The sequence below is a fragment of the Crotalus tigris genome, unplaced genomic scaffold (genome assembly GCF_016545835.1).
Source record: "Crotalus tigris isolate CLP2741 ecotype Arizona unplaced genomic scaffold, ASM1654583v1 scf7180000017987.690289119674:8195010, whole genome shotgun sequence".
Classification (NCBI taxonomy): Eukaryota; Metazoa; Chordata; class Lepidosauria; order Squamata; family Viperidae; genus Crotalus; species Crotalus tigris.
Genome location: NW_024096758.1, coordinates 5,031,551 through 5,052,242, shown reverse-complemented (window position 1 = coordinate 5,052,242; position 20,692 = coordinate 5,031,551). Strand labels below are relative to the sequence as shown.

The 20,692-nt window shown below is 42.9% G+C and overlaps 1 protein-coding gene across 3 annotated transcripts in view; it reads right to left on the bottom strand.

The window, feature by feature from the left end:
- Positions 1-771: 771 nt before the first annotated feature.
- The window catches only part of MAPRE3 (microtubule associated protein RP/EB family member 3), a 45,018-nt gene continuing 25,097 nt past the window's right edge, over positions 772-20,692 (bottom strand). The window contains exons 1-7 of one of the 3 annotated variants that reach the window (XM_039346076.1): positions 15,817-16,082; positions 13,482-13,609; positions 11,481-11,626; positions 7,432-7,633; positions 4,724-4,875; positions 2,035-2,187; positions 772-1,868 (exon numbers count right to left, since the gene is read on the bottom strand). In XM_039346076.1, the coding sequence (XP_039202010.1) occupies positions 1,800-1,868; positions 2,035-2,187; positions 4,724-4,875; positions 7,432-7,633; positions 11,481-11,626; positions 13,482-13,609; positions 15,817-15,833 (867 nt within the window). In that variant the 5' untranslated portion in view covers positions 15,834-16,082 and the 3' untranslated portion in view covers positions 772-1,799. Of the gene's footprint in view, positions 1,869-2,034; positions 2,188-4,723; positions 4,876-7,431; positions 7,634-11,480; positions 11,627-13,481; positions 13,610-15,816; positions 16,083-20,692 lie in introns of those variants that run through there. The other 2 variants (XM_039346078.1, XM_039346077.1) reach the window with 2 other exon arrangements.

The following is a 20,692-nucleotide window of genomic DNA, read 5'->3' as shown; positions in this document are numbered from 1 at the left end:
TTCGCATTTTTAAAAGCAGAATAGTGTTCAAAAAATATTTAGGCACAGCAACTCCTAAAGGGTGACTTGATCCAGAATGGGTTTGGAATGGCTTTGCACACACAAAAAATCCCATAATGAATATTATAGGATTACCCATGCCTCCTGTCTATCCTGTGTATATGTGTGTTTCCATTTCCATCTCATTGGAATACTTTACCCCCAGAAATAAAGCAGGTGTCCATTCTTCTGGCCATCACAAAGAGCATTAAGACCTAGTTCTGCCAGTTGATATTGGAGTCAAAGACTGATATGTAACATTGGGGATGGCTGGTGCCCACCTTTTTAACTCTTAATATTTTAAGACGGACTTTTTAAATTCTGTTTTAAATCTAGAAAAATTACTAAGTATGCAATTATAAAAAAGTACCTGCTGTGCCTGGGAAAATGGGAAGTATTTATTCAAATGAAAATACCTGGTGAGATATAACAGATCATCTCCACCTGGGAAAGAGATTTATGTCTCTTTTAATGTCCTTCCTTCCTCTCCCTGTCTCTTTCCTCCCTCCCTAGCAGTCCTCAGTTTCTTGGCTGCCAAAAAGGAAAATCTTCCTACATAAGCAACTAGAAAAAGGGCCTGTCAAAGTCAGGGACTGTTGGTCTGCTCAGAATTGCCATATTCACCTGATTCATCACTAGCTTGTTGCTTCAGGACTTGGTGCACTGGTATTTTGACAGCAATCATACCAATCCATTCAAGTGGAGATGTGGGTTATGGCACACACATCAGGACAGATTTTAACCACACAAATTTATTTTAAATAAAATGCAACACAGATGCAGGCTTTGCACACCAGTGTCTGATTGAACAGGCAATGCAAATAGGGAGTGGGTCAAGGCAGAGTCTGTGTGGCAAACTTATCCAAACAGCATGAACTAAACCTTGGTAGGGTCAGAATCATAAGTGGAGAGCAAAACATCTGAGCCCTTCCCACTGGCAGACTCAATTGTAACCTGTGGTGTTTGTGGAAAACAGAACATTGTTGGGGAGGTTCCCTTCATGCTTCTTTTCCAAACAACAGGGCTGCCGTGTTCCAAAATTATCTTCCATAAAATCCCAAAAAGAAAAAGCCACCATCTAGTAAATTCTCTTCTTCTTGGGTCTACCTGATATATCAAGTAGAGTGGCTGGAAAACTCATATTCTCAGCAGCATTATTAAAATCCCGCCTACCCCCAAATAAATATTCCAGTCCATTCTCTTCCCCCTCCCCCTGCACCCACCCACTGAGCGAGCTTCTAGTACTGAGCTTGGCCTTTAGGCTCACATGCTCCCAAATTTTCTGAAGCCAGGAGGGGTGCCAGAGCTTGGCTCAGCATGAATACGACAGGCAAAGTGCTAGTGAAATCCAGTACGGAAAAATATACAAAGAATTTGTCTCTCAATATAATACAAGGGATTGTAGCACTCACACCCAAGACAACTGAAATCAATAAATAGGGGTAAATGGGATGGACCAGGAGGAGGAAAAAGAGCCAGGCCACCAATCTAGGAATTCTGCCCCACTACAAGGTATTTACAGTGCTGGTCTTCGCCACCTACTGATGCTTATTTTTACCATGTAGTTCTGGGCTTCCTGTGGGCTCTGCACAACATACAGAAACCACTGGGGGCCTCTTGTCGATAGAAAACCTGTTATAATATGTGACTGTGGAGGATGAGGCTGTACAATGCAAAACCTTAAATGTCCATGGTAAGTGAGGAGCATGGGGTGATCTGTCATAGCCAGACAGCGAGAAATCAAGTGTGCTTTCGTATAGCTAATATTCATCCTGATCTTCTGGATGTTGCTCGCCCACTTCATCATCCTCTGGAGGGGCAAAGCCTTCCTGTAAGAATATAGTGAGAAATAGTGAGATTATCGTAACTATATAGTGTGTTCCCCTCTATCCATGCATGCAAGGCACATGGCTCATGCTGCAGACATTGATAAGCAAGCCCCAAACTCTAACTCCCTGGAAATAGTGATCAAAGCTGCTCCCATACTTCACTGACCTCTGTAGCATACAGGATGCTTATGATGCCTGAAATGATGGGGCTGTTCTCACTCTCGTGCTCCTGGCAGATCAGCTCAATGTCCCGCAGTTTGCTAAAGTAGAAGTCACGCTCTTTCTCCAGCCCATCCACTGTCAGTTTCAAATCCATCAACTATCGAAATAAAGACAACCAACAAAATTGAAGAGAAGAATGAGAATCAGCATAGTAATGACAGCCCTGATATATATATCACTCATAAACTCATGTCCAGCACACCAGGCAAGCATACTCTGCAACTGAGAGGTACCCAACCATTGCAGCACTAATGTCTGGGCATAAAGTACTTGTTAAGTGGTGTGTAGAAGCAGCAAGAGCCTTTGGAAGCAATTGCAGTTCCTTGGGAGAGGAGTTTTCTGAAAGAGAAAAACATTACTCATTTTGTAGACAACAAATTTTCTCCTGAAGATCTTAAAAGAAATAGTGTTTTATACTAGGTCAGTGGTGGCGAACCTATGGCACACGTGCCAGAGGCGGCACTCGGAGCCCTTTCTGTGGGCATAAGCGCCATTGCCCCAACCCCGCCTCTCACTGCGGCCCCCTCCTCTCCAGCAGCCCCCCTGGAGGAGGGTCGCCCCAGGCACAGCCTGCATGGAGCAGCGCAGCCAAGGACATAGCCGGGCAGTAGGGACAAGACTCCGCCCTCGTGCTCCATAGCGTGCAGATGCTGCGGGGTGTGGGCGGAGGGCATGGCTGCCATGGCGCTGCAGGGCTGCCTGGGTGATCTGCTACGGCAGGCCATTGAGGCAGTGCATGGCCCTGTGGGCAGGCAGAGCAGGGGATGGGCAGGGGCAGAGCAGGCAGGGCGGGAGGCGGAGCGGGGGGCGGGTTTCGGGCACTCGGTCTCTAAAAGGTTCGCCATCACTGTACTAGGTTATAAAAGAGGACCTTCTTTAATAAAACATCAAGCCTCCCAACTTCATAAGAATGTTACAGGTTTTAAATGTATAGATACTCAGTTTCTGTAACACTCCTTCACTAAAGCAACTGGAAAACTAAAGTGAACTAATAAAGCATATTTGTTCACTGATTCTAAAAGCAACTGGATTTCAAAACAGCACTTACATTGTTTTAATAATTCCTATTTTAATTTGGAAATAAAAAATTCCTTTCATCTAGAACAGACATATCAAACTCACGACGTCACATGATGTCATGCAACGTATCGGAACTTTTTCCCCATTGCTGGCAATGGGGTTGGCACGGTTTCGTCGTGACGCATCTAGCCCGTGGGCCAGCAGTTTGACACCCCTGATCTAGAATGAAAGAAAATAGTAGAGAATAGCCAGAAAAAAGGAGTCAAACAAAATTTAAGATAGCTTGAATGATGCATTTAGTTTTTGACTGAAAAAATTAGGGATTATCCTGGAAAAATAATCTCCTATGCCATAAAGGTTTGCATGAAGGAAACATGGTGAAATGTCCTGATTATCATATGAGCAAGATCTGGATTTGGATCACTGGTCAGACATAAATGCTAGTTTGACTGGAATAGGTTGGGCAGTTTATTATGTTGTGAGAACCTAATCAATTTTTTTCTGTAACATGAATCTGGACATAATAATTACTATAATTAAATGTATTGGATGCCCAGTTGGGCAGCATACCAAACTAGACAAAATATAAAAAAAGCTAAAAATATGTCATAATATGACTGATTTGTTTGGATATAGCATGCTATGTAAACACACCAAATGCATTACATTAATTCAAATTTGGCATGTTGTGGGAGCTCAACCAAAATTTACTGTATGCCAGTTACTATCTATCATGGCTATACAATAGATGTTAAGCCATTTCAAGCTACTGGATAGTTTTGGAATTTTGAATTTAAAATGGCAGCCCATGGGAAAGGCTCAGATGGACACAAAGTAAACATTGGTGATTTATGTCTTTCTAGAAACCAGTTAGGCAGCAAGATGCCAAAACAGTGGTTTCTGCCAGATCTTTGTACTTCCCTCCATCTAATCTACAGCATAGAGCTGTTGGGAGAACCAAAAGAGTGCAGAATAAGTTGGAGAACCTTCAATCTACCATCTAGTCCAGACTTTATCAACTGAGTGTCCTCTAGACATGTATATGTTTATTTAAATAAATTGGCCACCCGACTCCAGTGGACCCTGAGTAGTGTACAAAACTAGAAAAACATGAAAAAAAGTTAAAAACATAAAATCAGACAGGTAATCCATAATAAAATAATCTGGTAAACAAAATCAACAAAACAACACAGGGCCTTAAACAAACCATAAATATCAACCCCAGTCTTGGGATCAAAATCACATTTCCAAAGCTTTACAGAACCCTAGGAGAGAGAATTCCATCTTGATTTTGGCTGGGTGGGGGGGAAGCTGCTCCAGAAGGTGGCGGATTCAATTCTGCTTCAGAGTAATAGATCCTTCTTCAGAGAGTGAACCAGGATGAATTTCCTGTCATACCTTCTAAGGAAAAAGCAAATCTACTTCCACAACACCCAACACCATAGCAGAGCAAGAGGCAGAACCCCTCCAGCTTGTGACAATAAAATAATGAATGCAGGAAAGACCTTTGTAAATATCGGGGTTGCCAAAGGAAGATATTCTATTTTCTCTCCCTCTCCCTCCCTCTCCCTCTTCCTCCCCCCCCCTCTCACTGCACTACCTTCTTGCCCCACCTGTTGGTTAAGCTCCATGATCTGGGCATCAGCTTCACTGCCCCCATTCCGAGCCAAAGGAGGATTTTTCCGTACAATATTGCTGGGAGTGATGTTCACTCGAGCTGGATTCTGCATGTTCTTGGGGCCTGTTGGGGAGGTTCTCTGTGGAACTTTATGAAATAAAAAAAAGTTTAGTCTATGTCCTTTCATCAAGGGACCCACCCACCATTGCTGAGCCAGGCCAAATGAAAGCCTAAGACATAATGGTTAAGCATATATGCACAGCTAGAGTCCCAGTGCTGTCTGCTGAGACTTCCTGGACACAGAAAGGAACGGTCAAGATCAGAGTTCTTGCGCTTAAAAGTTCCAGAGAAAGACAGACTCTGAAGAAGCCAGGCATTAAACCTTCCTATTTATGAACACAATTCAAACAAAGGTGGCAGCAGCATAAAGCTACATGCAGCTTTCCCTTAGCCGGTCGCAAAGCCATCCCAACATGTGCTGCTGCCCCTCTACAGCAAAGCAAGCAAGCCCAGCTGGGAAAAGACATGCAGATCCAGGAGGCAGCCTTTGGATCCCATTCCCTTCTCAAATAGTCAATGTGGGCATCTTTATCATTCTATCTGGTGCTTCTAGTTCAGTGTTTCTCAGCCTTGGCAACTTTCGTTTGTGCACTTCAACTCTTAGAATTCCCCGGTCAGCCAGGCTGGATGGGAAATTCTGGGAATTGAAGTCTATACCTCTGAAAGTTGTCAAGGCGGAGAAACACTGTTCTAGTTCTTTCCTGTGGAACTTTCACTCTATATGGCTTACACCAATAAGCAGACAACTCATCTTCCTCTTGAGCAGAAGATTCAGTTAGAAGAAAAGTTAACTATTAGAACCCTCATTGTTCTAGGATCCAGTCTGAGTCGGGACAAGAGGTTTAGTCTTCTGAGCTTTTGGACTTGTGCTGGATCCCATCCTCAGGGAACTTCTCTCTACCAGAATGTGTAGCACTTATGTGGTGCCTGATTGCATGTGGCTTTTTAGTTGTTGATGGGAGTGTTGATGACTGGCTATTAAAATGACTTAATAGCCAGCCATCAACGCCCCAATCAACAACTAAAAAGCCACATGCAACCAGGCACCACATAAATACTATGCATAGAATAACCCAAAGCACACATTCTGGTAGAGAGACATTGTCTAAAGATGGTCTCCAGCACAAGTCCGAAAGCTCGGAAGACTAAACCTCTGGTTCCAGTGACTGACCCAGATTGAATCCTGCAACATTATCCTCGGACACGTATATTTGCCTTTATTCCTCACTGTTCTGCTAAATTCTTTCTAAAACTCTTTTCATTTTTCTTCAGCTGCTTGATGATACATCAGAATTAGCTTAAGTAAGACATCAAGATGAACAGCCAGTCTCAAAATGCAGCAGGAGTTTTAATACTAATGTGGAATGAGAGTTTTTCTGCTGAAAGCATTAAAAATCTAGAAAAACAACACTTCCTAAATAGCTCTACCAGCAAGTATCTTAAAGACAACAAGAGGAGAGCCTGAATGCAGATAGCCAGATTCAGAACTTTTTTTGGGGGGGGGGGTTATAAAAATGGGAAATCTGTTACCTTTCAAATGCTAACGAACGAAAATTTCCAGGGGCCCTGATCAATATGGCTAAGAATGGGGCATGCTAGGAATTACAGGCAGTCCTTGACTTACAATCACAAATTTCTGTTGCCAAATGAGACAGTTAAGTGAGTTCTGTCCCATTTTATGACCTTACTTGCCACAGTTGTTAAGTGAATCACTGCAGTTGTTAATTGAATCTTGCTTCTGCAATGATTTTGCTTGTCAAAAGGTTGCAAAAGATGACCACATGACCCTGGGACACAGCAACTGTCCTAACTATGGGGATGGGGACCATGGGGATGCTGCAACGGTTGTGTGAAAAACGGTCATAGTCACTTTTTTCAATGCTATTGTAACTTTGAATGGTCACTAAACAAACTGTTGTAAGTCAAGGACTACCTGTATAGTTCTGCAATCCTTGCAATACAAGTTCCCTATCCATGCAATAAAACTCTCATGAGCAAATTATCCTCTTCTAGACTACTAGGAAGACAGAAACAAGATGGCTAACTGGCCAATAATGGAAAGGCCCCCTCAAATAGCTAGTGTTAAAATTTTTGATGTAGGTTCTGTTGATGGTCAGATGAATTTGGATACAGGAGATCTGGATTTATACTACTGATCCCAGGACCCTACTTAATTAATAGAACAGAAGTGAGCAAAAGTAACTCTAAGTAGAATGATTTTGATCAGATCATAGCTTTCTCCTATTAAGGCAAAGTTTAACTAGTCCCAGCACTGATTTTCTTTTGAAAAAAGCATCTACGCTCCATTAGCTTGCCTGGTTACAGTATTTGCTGAGATGAAAGGTTCCACAGGGCAACGCTGCCAGTCCCCACCAAAATCACATCTGTATGCTGGAGTATGTAACTTTCAGGGGAACAAGAATGCAGTGTCTTGTCAATTGGTTTGACCCTTGCTCATTTCTACCTTTACTTACTGCCATTCCAAAATCCAGATATTTTCCACTAAGCATGGAATCAAATCAATAAGGGTTTGGTTCTTCTTCCCTCCCACTGCTAGCCAGGACTTGCCAAGCTGGATGCCAGGAAGCTGAGGTCATGCTAGAGGCGGGATCCAGGGTTCCCAGCTGTCTCTAGCAACATTACCTGCAGTGCCAATGGGTTTCTTGTGTTTGTTGAAGATCTGATCACCTGGGTTTGGAGCAGGTGCCACTTCCTGGCCTTGCCTCGCCAATAATGGATTGTACTCCTTTCCATCATAGTTGGCATCAAAGAATTTCTTAAACCATTGAATGAATTCAAAGTTATCTTGGAACTTTCCTTTTACCAATCTCTCCACTGGGATGATCTGTAACAGCAAAAGTCCATGAAAAGTAACATTCTTTGTAAAATTAATATTTTCCTCACTTTTCAATATTTATTCAGTATAACATAACAGATGCTCAGTGGGCCAGAACACTGGCAGAACAGTCATTGTGTTTGTAAAAAATCAAACACTACTAATACATGTGATTTATTTTAATATAACTTTAAAATAGGAATTTGCTAGATATTATAAAGTATAAATCTGAGTGGGTGTCATAATTGAATTTACATAATACAAAGCATATTCAAAGTATGCATGTATTATTTTTATTCTAACAAATTGTTCTACTTAAGAGTAGAAGGCTTTGTACGTGTATAGTTCCTACATTTAAAGACTCTTGTTTCTTGACTTCCCATGCAACAAACTGAAAAGTCTCCAGTTATACAGGAACACCATGCATACCCTGAAACTCCAGTAGAATAGGTTACTTGTTCTCTTTACCTACTGATGGAGTGGATATAATTTTCAAACAGATTAATCACAATTTCTCTGGAATATTAGTACTATACTTTCTTCAAATTTCTCAGTTTACAGACTTGGGATCACTGAATAGTCAGCAATTATATGATTTGTTTTAATTATCTATTTTAATTTATTCTGTAATATGTATACTTTACATTATAAGCAGAGTTGAGTTTCATTTGAATAAAAAATGTTATATTTAGTAAACAAATTAATCAATAAAAAGCTTCAATTTGTAAAAAGCTGCTAAGAATCTCTGTTTAATTTATGGTGCCTTTCCAAACATTCTACACAATCTTTCACAAACTTATATTAAATGGTTCTATTAGGACTAGCAGTTCCAAAATCCAGATAATCACTAAGTGATAGAGAAATCTTTGCAGTCCAGAACTGATACCTGTGGTTCTGTATCATTGGAAAAAGGTGTGAAATTAAAATGCCCTGGCTACCTGAATTAAGATGCCCTGGCTACACATTTCTTCGAAGACTTAACAAAAACAGTGAACCTTAGCTGCAGCTTAAATTGTTAATCCTTAAAATTAAAGCAGGGCCAACTATTAGGCCAACTCCATCCCAGGAAATGGCTACCATGGGGAAAAGGATATGTGATTACATGGTTTTTAGGTATGATCCAGACAAAGATATTGATATTCCTAAAAGCTTAATATGCCAGGTCGGGATCCTGAGTCTCATGCCCATTTAATTAGCTAAGTGACCCATCTGAACCAAAATGTTGCTTACTACTAGAGTAACAGGCTTAATTAGCTTGTGGGAATTATAAGCAAAGAATAACTTAATATCCTGGGCAACTATATCAATCAAAATTGGACAAATTTGGTGGTAATCTGCATTACAACATGTGCAGTCTACACCTGCTCACCATTTTATCTTAAGACTTTCTACAGCTACAGCAAGGCTTTTAATCAATACCCATCATTGTCTTTATTTTAGATCCATTCTTCCTTTTAGAAGCTCTGATGAGAGTTAGATATAATAATATTTGCAGCAGGGAAGTGGTAGGTTGTGAACATGCTTATATGACACTTCTAGAACTATAGTGACTGTCAAGCAACCTCCTTTTTTGCCCCTGCATAGCATATTGTTCCACATAAGGAACAATAACTGGCTAATGTACTAAAATAAGTGTCCCTAGAAGAAACTCTTGTGCCAGCCAAGCATAATGGAGATTGTAACAATGCAACAGATTCAACTGATTCTAGAGCATCAAATCTCTGGAACTTCCTTGTTGACGTCTATATTCCAAAAGATGAAAAAGGCTCTGCATTATCTGAGCTACAACATTTAATTTGACTGAAAGGAATTGCTACAGAAGGAGGGTATATAAATTATTTACTAGAGCACATATCAATCTCACAGCTGTAGAGGTGGAATGAACATAAGGGCCAAGAACAAAAAGAGATCTGACCTCTACATCTGCCACTAATAAAGCATGTTTTCAAATCATCCCCTAAATTCTGGCATGTGGACTATAGAAAGTACTGATGATGCTTTCCCAATTCCAGAAGGCATCTTTCTTCCAAGCAAAGATGACAGAGATTATACCTATCAGTACAAGCTGCAAGCTTCTTAGAATCAGTAAAATCCCCCTTCTACAAACAGAGTAGAGCAGGGGTATCAAACTGCCGGCCCATAGGCCAGATGCATCATAGCGAAACCCTGCCCACCCCATTGCCAGCAATGGAGAAAAAAGTCACAACACGTCACGTGATGTTGCGAGTTTGACATCCCTGGAGTAAAGTAATCTTAGTACCGGTACTGTTTTGAGAGCAACAATCTGAGAAAAGATGGGAGATAAATCCAGAAGCACATGAGATTAAAAAAGATTAATGCAAAATAGAGTTCAAATGTAATAAATTACTGCATAAAGACTAAAGAAAGCTAGTTTAAAGAGATTTTTTTAGTAGGATAGCATCTTTTTGTTTTATATCAGTGTTTGTAAATCCCAATTTGAAGTTGGTAGAATGTGTATGGGTGAGCATGTATGGGAAACTACCAGCCTAATAAAAGAAAAGATGGCAAATGCAACAGACCAGGGCAGTAATGGCAAACCTTTTAGAGACCGAGTGCCCAAACTGCAACCCAAAACTCACTTATGCATCGTTGGGTGCCAGGTGGGTGTGGCCCATTGGGTGGGTGTGGCCCATTGGGTGGGCGTGGCTGCAGTGGTAACGGCAGACTGGGCGGGACTAAAAAGTTCAATCAATCAATTCCAACTTTGCAAGGTCTTTTTTTTCCCGCAAGAAGTTGAAATTGGCTGATTGAACTTTTTTTTTTTGCACACAGCAGCAGAGGCCTAAAGCGAAAAGATTTTATCAAACCCAGCTGAAGGCCTAGGACTGGGGCGATGGTGCGCGTGCCCACAGAGAGAGCTTTGAGTGCCGCCTCTGGCACCCGTGCCATAGGTTCGCCACAACTGGACCAGGGGAATAAAACAAAGAGTTCCTCATCAAAAGCCCTGATGGAGTGCCAAATGTTCATGATTCTTCTCAACAAAAGCAAAGTGAGGTCCATCCAGATATTGGGGAGTGAGGACCTCATTCCAGAAGGCAGGCACAAAGAATGTCTGGTTCTGGGGTTTAACTGAAGAAAGCCAGAGCACACCAACCTTGCAAGACTGAATTAGCTAGGTAGATACTATGGCAAATAGGCAGTCCCTCAAGTAACCAGGCCTTATGCCTTATAGGGCCTCATATTGTATTTAACAACCAGCATCTTGAATCACACTCAGAAACAAATTGGCAACCAGTGCAGCTCACAAAGCAGAGATGTCATGTGGGCATATCAAGGCATGCCCATCACTTCTCACATCACTACATTCTGGATCAGTTGAAGCTTAAAGAAAATGTCTCTAACAATACTAATGGTGCAGTCATATATTTCCTTGAGCAAGTATTTTGAGAAACAAGGCCAAGATGCCTATTTATTTTGTACATTTATATACCATGTGCTCTCAGGCAACAAGCTGGCCCACAGCACTTGAGATTCTACTCTGACTCCAGGAATGTATAAAAGTTGCCATTCTGGAGACAGAACATTCATTTTCCCTGGAATGCACCAAACTGGCAATTCCTACTTTGGAAGATTGACTTCTAGAAAACTATGGGGCACAACTATCTATTTCTACATGGAACTACAAAAAGATACAGTACGTTAGTTACTGCACAAGCCAGCCCAGCCAAAAATTGAAGCAAGAGAAAGAAAAGCAACTACAGAAGCCATCCACTCTAGTGGTTTAGTCTATCTAACTATGCAAAGGCAGGTCTGTTTTAGCCTATCGGGAAGCCTCAACCACACAATGATACAAAAAGAAAAGTCTTTATCTGCCTGCTGTCTAGCAGAAACCCACCTTGTCCACACCCATCTTCTTGAATGCAGCCTGTAACACCTTGAAGTTGTGTATATATTCATGCTCCAATTTGGCCTGAAACTTCACCTTCCTCAAGTGAATGCAGCCAGGAAATAGCATGTCCATGAACTGGCAATAGGCAGCCCCTGTCAAGGACAGAAAGACACACACAAACTAGTTTCTACCCACACCTGCTGCCTTTTACAACTAGATCAGAACCCTTTCATCTACAACCATTTGGAAATCCCCTCTCATTAGATTTTCAACTCCCTTCCTCTTAATTCTAACCAGCACAACTCAGGCTTTTTGAGCCCTAGTCAATTTCTTGGGGGCCAGAGAATTGCCTGGCCAGCAGAAAAACCCAGAAAATACAGATACAGAAAATGTTTCAAGCATCAAACAGTATGAGCTCAGAAAGACTATTTTGTGTTTAGCATTTCCAGGCTCAGAATAAAATGGGCAGTTATGTCTCACATTTTTAAAAATTTTCTTACGAAATGAATAGCTTTAAACTATGGAGAAAAAATGAGTGCATTATCCAGTGACAGGTAAAGATTCTACCACCTTTCCTATGGGCTGGAGTTAATTGAGGAGATAATACAGACCAAAAAGAGTTAGCTAAACTCATGCTGAGAGATGGAAAGAATAATTTTGAACTGCATCTTCATGGATAGAAATGCACTTTGGAGATGACAGACACACAGATTTCAAGTATTACCTGAATTTAATAATACTGTGCATTTTTAGTTATGTAGTATTGGGATTAACTGAAAGGAGAAACAGGGAAAGGTAGTTCAACTTTTCATCCCCTTAAATGCAATCTCTCTCGCTCTCTGTCTCTCTCTCTCCACTCTCTCTCTCTCTCTCTCTCTCTCAACAAAACATCGCTACCACCCCAATCAAAGTCTACATGTTTTATTGGGGGAGAATTGACTTACATCCATTAGATTTGAGAGTGTAGTTATGTGAAGTGCGTTGTTCTTTGCTTCATGCATATACTAACATGCTGGCTAGATTTATACAACATGCTAAACTAAGCTAAAATGGGTTTGTGTAGTTTGCATTTGTTATGTGTTATGTGACTACATCCATTCTTAGTATCTTATATAAATAAAATTATCCAATTAAGCCATATTATGGTTTGTCTGGTCATAGCATGTTACATAGCAATAGTATTTTGTTTACCTAGGAACAGGATTCAGTATGAAATATCAACCTGAATATTTGTGCTGGACTTTTCTAACTTAGTAATGGCAGGTGCCTATATTAGTTTCTTCCCTCAACCTTCAGGGAAATGGTGGCCTGAGCCCACCTAATGGGGCTCCCGAGCTAATAACAAATTTGACTTTTTTAAAAAAAGATGTAACCTGCCTGATATGTAAGTTTGTAGCTATTTTTAAATTTTCTTGTTAGTGGATATATGTTGTATGTCATATAATGTGTATTTATATATTCTCTGGTGTGAGCTTTCATTCTGAGGAAGGTTTCCAAATGCATATGCATTGTGCATATATATTAAATATTTTGTTCTGCAACTGGACTTTCAAGTTGTGCAACCCAAAAGCTGAGTTACTCTTTTCACTGAGCTTTACAGGCAGATTGCTAAATGCATACAGTATACATCATGTGTATTTTAAGTAGTAGCATAATTTTAGGACTTTATGTTATTTTTTTCCCTAAATATTGGACAGCAGATACCACCCCAAGTATTTTTATACTTAAGGCTAATAGGTCTCGCAAAACTCCAGACTAACACTAGAAGGGGGCAACCTCCCACCACCCTCCAGCATTCTTTGCTGCCATTTGGAGGTCATCCAGATTTTTTTGCATCCCAGATCTGCAAAAATATACAAGAGGTATTACAACAGGCTATAAGCTCAATAAATAAATAAATCCTGCTCTTCCCTACCAGAGAACATTTAAACTATTATGAACTTGGTTCTAGTGAAAGAGTTTTCCAATAAAATGTTTTTCTAGAGAGTTTCTTTATTGTCACAGTACCTGAGCAAAGCTGCTCAATCTTGGTGTAGCTGAGATGTAGAGAGTCATTGACCCATGCTAGCATGTCATGACGACTCAAGTTCTCACTAGTCACAGACGTGGAATACACATTGACGGCCATGCCCCAACTGTAAAAGGAAGAGAAAGCAAGAGTTAATTCATCACAAATTACCAGGGAGCAAAAACCAAAACCCTAAGCTTTGCCACAAAGACAAGTATCTAGTCCAGTGGTTCTCAACCTTCCTAATGCCGCGACCCTTTAATAATTCCTCATGTTGTGGTGACCCCCAACCCCCCATACAGCTGGCCGGGGAGGGGGGGCCGGAAGGTTGCTCCGCCGGCTCCGCACAGCCTGGTTGGAGAAGCGCCATTCCTCTCCCTCTTTCTCTCCTCTCTCTTTCTCTCTTTCTTCTCTCTTTCTCTTTCCTCTCTTCTCTCTCTCCCTCTTTCCTCTTTTTCTTTCCTCTCCCCATTTCTCTTTCTCTCTTTCCTCTTTTTCTTTCCTCTCTTTCTCTTTCTCTCTGTTTCCTCCCTTTCTCTTTCTCTCTCTTTTCCCTTTCTCTCTCTCTCTCTCTCTCTTTCCTTTCTCTTTTCCTCTGTTTCTCTCTCTTTCCTCTCTTTCTCTCTCTCTCTTACGGCAGCATCGTCGGGGGTCCCTGCCGCCCCCGGCCCGGCCTCCGCCGCGTCCTCAGCTGAACGGGCAGGGAGGGGGAGCAGGATGGGAAGCAGTGGCTGCGGTGGACGCTGCTGCATCGTCGGAGGTCGCCGCCGCCCCCGCGCTGCCCGGCCTCGTCCTCCGTGCATCGATGGAGCCGCAGTGGGGGCTGGTGCTGCGCGGCCCACCAGCCCCTCTGCCAGCCCAGCTGCTCCCCCCAGGCACCCCTCTTCCTCCTGGCGCCCGCCCAAGTCGCTTTGGGGGCAGCAGCAGGAAGGAGAGAAGGGCGAGAAAACCGCTGCTGCCGTCCCCGCCGCCCCCGCGCTGCTGTCGCGCGGTCTGCCAGCCCCTCTGCCAGCCCAGCTGCTCCCCCCCAGGCATCCCTCGTGCCCCGGCACCCGCCCGAGCCATTTGGGGGCAGCAGGAGAGGAGAAGGGCGAGAAAACCGCTGCCGCCATCCCTGCTGCCCCCACGCTGCCTGGCCTCGCCCTCCGCCTGTCTGATGGAGCCGCGGTGGCGCTGGTGCTGCACGGCCCACCAGCCCCTCCACCAGCCCAACTGCTCCCCCCCCAGGCATCCCTCTTGCCCCGGCGCCCACCTGAGCCGCCTTGGGGGCAGTAGGAAGGGGAGGAGGAAGAGGATGGCAAGGAAGCCGCTGCCAGCACCTGGCCCCAGGAGGCGGCTCTCCTCTCCTACCTTTGCTGAATCTCCTTCTTCCTTCCCGGCAGCCTGGACTCCGGCGCACCTTCCTGGCCAGCGGGTCCAATGGTCGGGCTAGCAGGGATTGCAGCGGCTGGTCTCCCTTGGGCCATGGCTTGCGGGAGGGCTGACCCACTCAGCGGAGCCTCCAGCGGGCCGTTCCCAGCAGGGATCCCGGGGCTTCCCCAGGCGGCTCCAAGGCCATGAGGCCCTGGCCGTGCTTCTCCCAGGGGGTGGGGCACCTGGGCGCAGGGCCAATCAGGAGCCCTGCAGGAGGTAAGTCTGCCTGAGAGAGAGAGAGAAGGGAAGCGAAAGTGCCTCTCTGTCTCTCTCTCTCTGCAAATGGCGGAAGAGGCCGTGCGGAGACGGATGCGGACTGGTGTCTCGGTTCCTAAGACCATCAGAAATATGTGTTTTCCGATGGTCTTAGGCGACCCCTGTGAAAGGTCGTTCAACCCCCAAAAGGGTCGCGACCCACAGGTTGAGAACCGCTGATTTAGTCCCTTAAATACATTAATTTGAAATGTATCTCGGCACTAGTCTCTGAGCTGCTTACATAAGCAAACAAAGAAGTAAGGCAAGGAAAAATAAGCCGCTAGAAGTCTTCCCATCCATATTAAGTCACTAATATATTGATCCTAAGGGAAAGTTAGAAGAATTTACTTGCAGATCATTCCATAGCCTTATTTCCTGGCTATATCAGTAACATTTAACAATCAACCAGAGAAAGAGATATTCAGATGGAGATTAGCGTGAAAAGGATCACATCAAGATTCAGAAGCATCATTTTAAGTGCTGTAGAGACAGGCCAGTTTTTTTTTACTACATGTGAAACCAGATAAAATCACAGCAGTGGATCCCAGAACATACCACATGGAAATCAGAACACATAACCACTAAAAGAGAATGTGTGTCTTCAAAGACCGTAGCAATCACCACTAACACCTCTGATTTAGTGCAAGTTCTGTTCACCAGACTTACACTTGACCATTGAACATGAGAAGGCTTCTACTCCTCTGCTTGTCATAAAGGAAGCTGCTTCTGTAGATTTGCAAACAACTGCAGATGCATCCCACGGAGTCACACACCCTGGGCCAGCATTGCCCAGTTTTTGTTTGCACACATTAATTGTGCCACCAGAAGGCACTAGTGTGTACTATGCTGGTCTGCTGGTCACAGGGTATGAATACAATGAGGCTGAAGAGTCCACAGTTGTTCTTTGAGATCAAATATAAGGCATGTTTAGGCTGTCCTGCAGAGTGAAGTAGTAATAGCAGTTAATATTTAGTGGCTAGAAAAATACAGAGGGATATTATTACAGGTGAAAGATCACCCTCCGCCCACTTATCCCTCTCGAGATTGGCTCAAGAAAACCGATTTGTTCACCTATACAGAGGTTCTTACCAGACCTACCTCCAACCACCATGTAGTTTGAGCAAGACTAGTCTAGGAAAGTGATAGCAAATTCCTGGGTGTGTCATAAAGCCTTCCACCTGTTTAGCCAATCAAATGGCAGAACTGACATCTCACTACTAAACACTCAAAAATAGCAAACAAGTTTCTCTTCCTTCTGGAATAGCAAAATGAAATAAAATCCTAGGAATGGATGTCCATTTCATTAACTGACATCCTGAAAACTGAATTTTAAATCTGACAGTAAGGTGGAATTCTCGCTTGCCATTTCATATTCCCAATTTCCAAGATTAAATGGAAATATTTCTCCAAAAAAAAAAAGGTGTCGGAACTCACGCACAGCTCCGGCTCCAGTCGAAAGGCCTTTATGGAGCGAGGGGGAGGAGAAGAAACCGCTTTAGGGAGCTTCTGAGGCGCAGATCACATGAGCAGCATCAGCTGACAGACGCCATTGCCGCGGCTTTTGAGAGGGCGCTTGTTCGGAGCCGGCATGTCTTCTGCCACCTTGTCCTCCGTCGCCTTTGATGACACAGAGGCTTCCTCCGGAGCCAGAGTAACCAAGGCGGCGGCAGCACTGCTGCTTTGGGAGTGCGCCTGGTCCCTCGAAGAGATTCGCTCCAGGAGTCAGTCCTGGTCCCTGGGGGCCAACACGGGGGTGAGGACAGGCGGCAGCGGCGGGGGGAGCCCCATGAACCAAGGCAGAGAAGAGGGTCTGCTTTCAGGGCCATGGAAGTGTTTCCGGATTGACCTTCGATGCACCGATGTCCCTGGGCAGCTACCTTTCACCAAGCCAGAGCTTTACAGGTAGTTCTCGAGTTACGAGTGTAATGGAGCCTGCCCATTCCACTCGTAACTCAAAAACTCGTAGAGTGAATCTCGTTCCTTTAGCAAGATCATTCTTTTCCTCGTTAAAATGCACACAGCTCATTATGTAAACATGAGGTATCTCAGGGTGGGAAAGGCCATGGAGGGCCTATTGATGGAACAGGCCCCCAAGGCCTCCCCGACCGACTAATATACCTCATGCTTCCCCCTCCCTTCCTGCCCTGCGGGACTCACCTGGAAAAGGTCTGTTTCCTCTCTGCCTCAGTTCCTGCTGCCACTCTGATCTGAGGCCAGGGGACACATCCACAACCCCCGTGGCCCGATCCGGGCTCCAGAGGCCTGGAAAAGATCTCTGGAGCTCAGATGGCCGCGGAATGATTTTGTGGACCCCCAGCGGCCTGAACCGGGCTCCGGAGGCCTTTTCCAAGTCTCCGGAGCCCAGATTGAGTCGCTGGGGGGGGGCCGCAAAATTGTTCCATAGCCATGGATGTGGGCTCCAGAGGCTTGGAAAAGGCCTCTGGAGCCCGGATTGGGCCGCTGGGGGCTGTGAATGTGTCCCCTGCCTCAGATTGGAGCGCCAGCAGGGACCATGGCAGAGAGGAGACAGACCTTTTCCAGGTGAGTCCCGCGCAGCAGGAAGGGAGGGGGAAGCATTAGAGCATTAAGTGAACACTTGTAACTCAGGGATTACCTGTACTCGTGCTGGCAGCTTAAAAGGAACCAGTTCTTCCGTTCAAAAAAAGGTGCCGGAACACTGTTTTGTGCGTTCTATGACAAAAAAAGCACTGCTTACAGCAGACTAAACATTACTGGTATCTTGGCTGTGCCCCAGTAGAAACAGCTGTCCCTTTGCAGCTACTCCACAAGTCATGCAGGATAAATAAATGCTGCTTGATCTTATTCCAAGCTTCTACAGAGGCATCATTTCTGTTTTAAACCAAATTTAAAACTGGCAAAAACACCCCATTACATGCAAAAAAAAGGGGAGGGGAATGGTTCTTATATCTTGGGAGCATGGGATCTGAATTTCAGCCATGGCCCATGGGTAACACGTTTAGGCCTAGAGGGCACAGAATGCTTAGCCAAAAACTACTTACCCAAATGACCCCGGGCAGAGCCTCATTATACTACAACCTTCATTTTAATCCCTTCCCTATGTTCACAGGTCAGCTGTAGGCTGCTGGCTTTCCACCATCATTAGCAGTAACAAACAATGATCTGGTTCCCCACAAATAGCTTATAGCAGCAGAAAAACAACAACTTCTTTCCTGGATGACAGCTAATCACATTTTCTAGCAGTTCTTTTGTTACCACAGTCTATTTTTTTAGCCTAAGTTCTTCCTAGAAAAACAACTGTTTCTATAATTATTCTTGGACAGATATCTGTCACCAAACCTTGAAGGAAGGAAGGGATTTATTAGAATGATAATACACTTTATTTTTTACATGATAAAAAAGCAAGAACGTGATGTAATGAAAAGTTGATCCCTGTTACTGTTTTGGGAATAGTTCAAAAAATATTCTCACACTTTCATGCAGCAAGAGAAATTGACCTCAGCATGTTTGTTACGGGGAATATAAGATAGAGACCACTCTCATAGGAGTACTAATGATATTAGGATAAACATCCAAACAGTTTCCAAAAAAAAATGCTGAGACATGGGAAAGCTGAAACCATATTGTTATGTCTCAAAAGAAGTGTTTGCTGTTTTTGCATCTGGTCAAACACCAAGTGTGGTGGAGCAGCATTTAGCACAAATAGTATTCTCACTACTCAATGGCCGTAATGGCCTAGTGGTGAAGAAACTCACCTCCCACTCGGAAGGTTGAGAGTTCAACCCTAGTTGGCAGCAGATGCTCCCCTCCTAAGACACAAAGAAAAAATATCAGCTGCGAACTCCACAAACTCCACCTGGTGTCAAGGACATCAAAAGCAACAAAAGATATGAGTGCAAGGCACTGACAGCACTTGAAATCTGTAGTCAATTGCTTTAGTTTAGGCCCATGCAAGTCCCTTTGTCCAGCAATCTATAAGATACATTTGATCTTCTAATCAACATCATAAAGAAGGAAAACCTGATTCTTTTTAATGTACTAACAAATTTCTTAGAACCTTTCTTGCTTCTATATACCTTCACTAATTGATTGTCTGATTTTATGCCATCAGTGTCAACTCTTAGCAACCATGTAAAGATCTTCTCTATGCTTACATTAATTCATACATTCATTCATTCATACATTATTTTTTTCTTTAAAATTCTTACTTTCCTTTTTAATGATCTCAATTTCATCCAATCACAACTGATATACCCTCTCACTTTACATTACAGTTGGCAAAAGCAAATTTGTATACATTGCCGTTTTTATTTATTTTGACAGTCATTTCTCAAAGCTGATATGAACTTTTCTGTCCACCACTTTTCTGTCAATGTTTCTATTTCTTAAATGTGTTCTACCAAATTATATAACTGTATCTACTTGCTGCACTTCGTCATTTATAAATCGCAATCAATTATTCCCATAAAACATAAATATCTTGGTTGCTGTTACAATACTTCTCAGATCCATACTCACTGTTGCAACGTTCAACCAATCTAATATTCATTGCAAATCATTCAGGTTTTCAGCCAGCTAAATGACATTGTCAGTGCAAAAAAAAACATATATATAGCTCTAACAACACTACAAATATTCTTCATAAATTAGGAGAGGGGTTGCAGAATTGCACATAATATTCTAAATATCCTGCTTACAGGTGTATCTAAATATAAAGATATGATGAACCCTCTGCTTTATTTTTTAAATCTCATCATAAGTAGAACTATCCTATGATAGTAGAGGGCCCTGAAATTGTGTTTTGATTTATTGTAGATTGAGCAAACAGCAAACACAAGCTGGCTTGCAATGAAAGAAAGCCACTGGCTAAGTCCACAGTACATACCTACTATCACCATGCTTTAAGAGTTCACTCTAGAAAGGATGCCACATAACCTAAAGACATGACAATCATTTTCACACATCTGATGGTTGACATAGATGAAGGGATACAAATGAAACGAGAACAGAGACAAAAGAATGTCTGATGAAAATAAATTTAGAACTACTTGTAATCCTGCAGTACTGTAATTATATACCATGTGATCTGAACTTCCTTTGCATCCTATCAGTACATTAACAAATTCTGATTCTGATTAAATTAAAATATACCTAATAATATACAATATCTTAATGTTATTGAACATACTGAGTCAATATTTTCTTTATTGAAAAGGGTGGGTGAAGCCCCATGATAACGTTGGGGTAAGGGTGGAATAAACTGAATAAATGAGGTAGCAATCAGGTGTGAATTTAAGATGGTTTCATTGATCAGTCAGGTTCTTTAGACAGTGCTTAAAAACAGCAAAGATATATCTCTTTCTGACAGTATTTTTCAGCAACTGGAATTTGGCAGCATCAGCAGAATAATATATCAGGTGAAACAAACTACAGTTTTTCATAATTTCAACCCAAGCTTTTCCACAGCAGGAGAATAAAGCCAGGGGAAAATCACTAAGGGGTAACTACCTGTACTACAATATAAACTAGGGGTCTTCAAACTTGGCCCTTTTATGACTTCTGG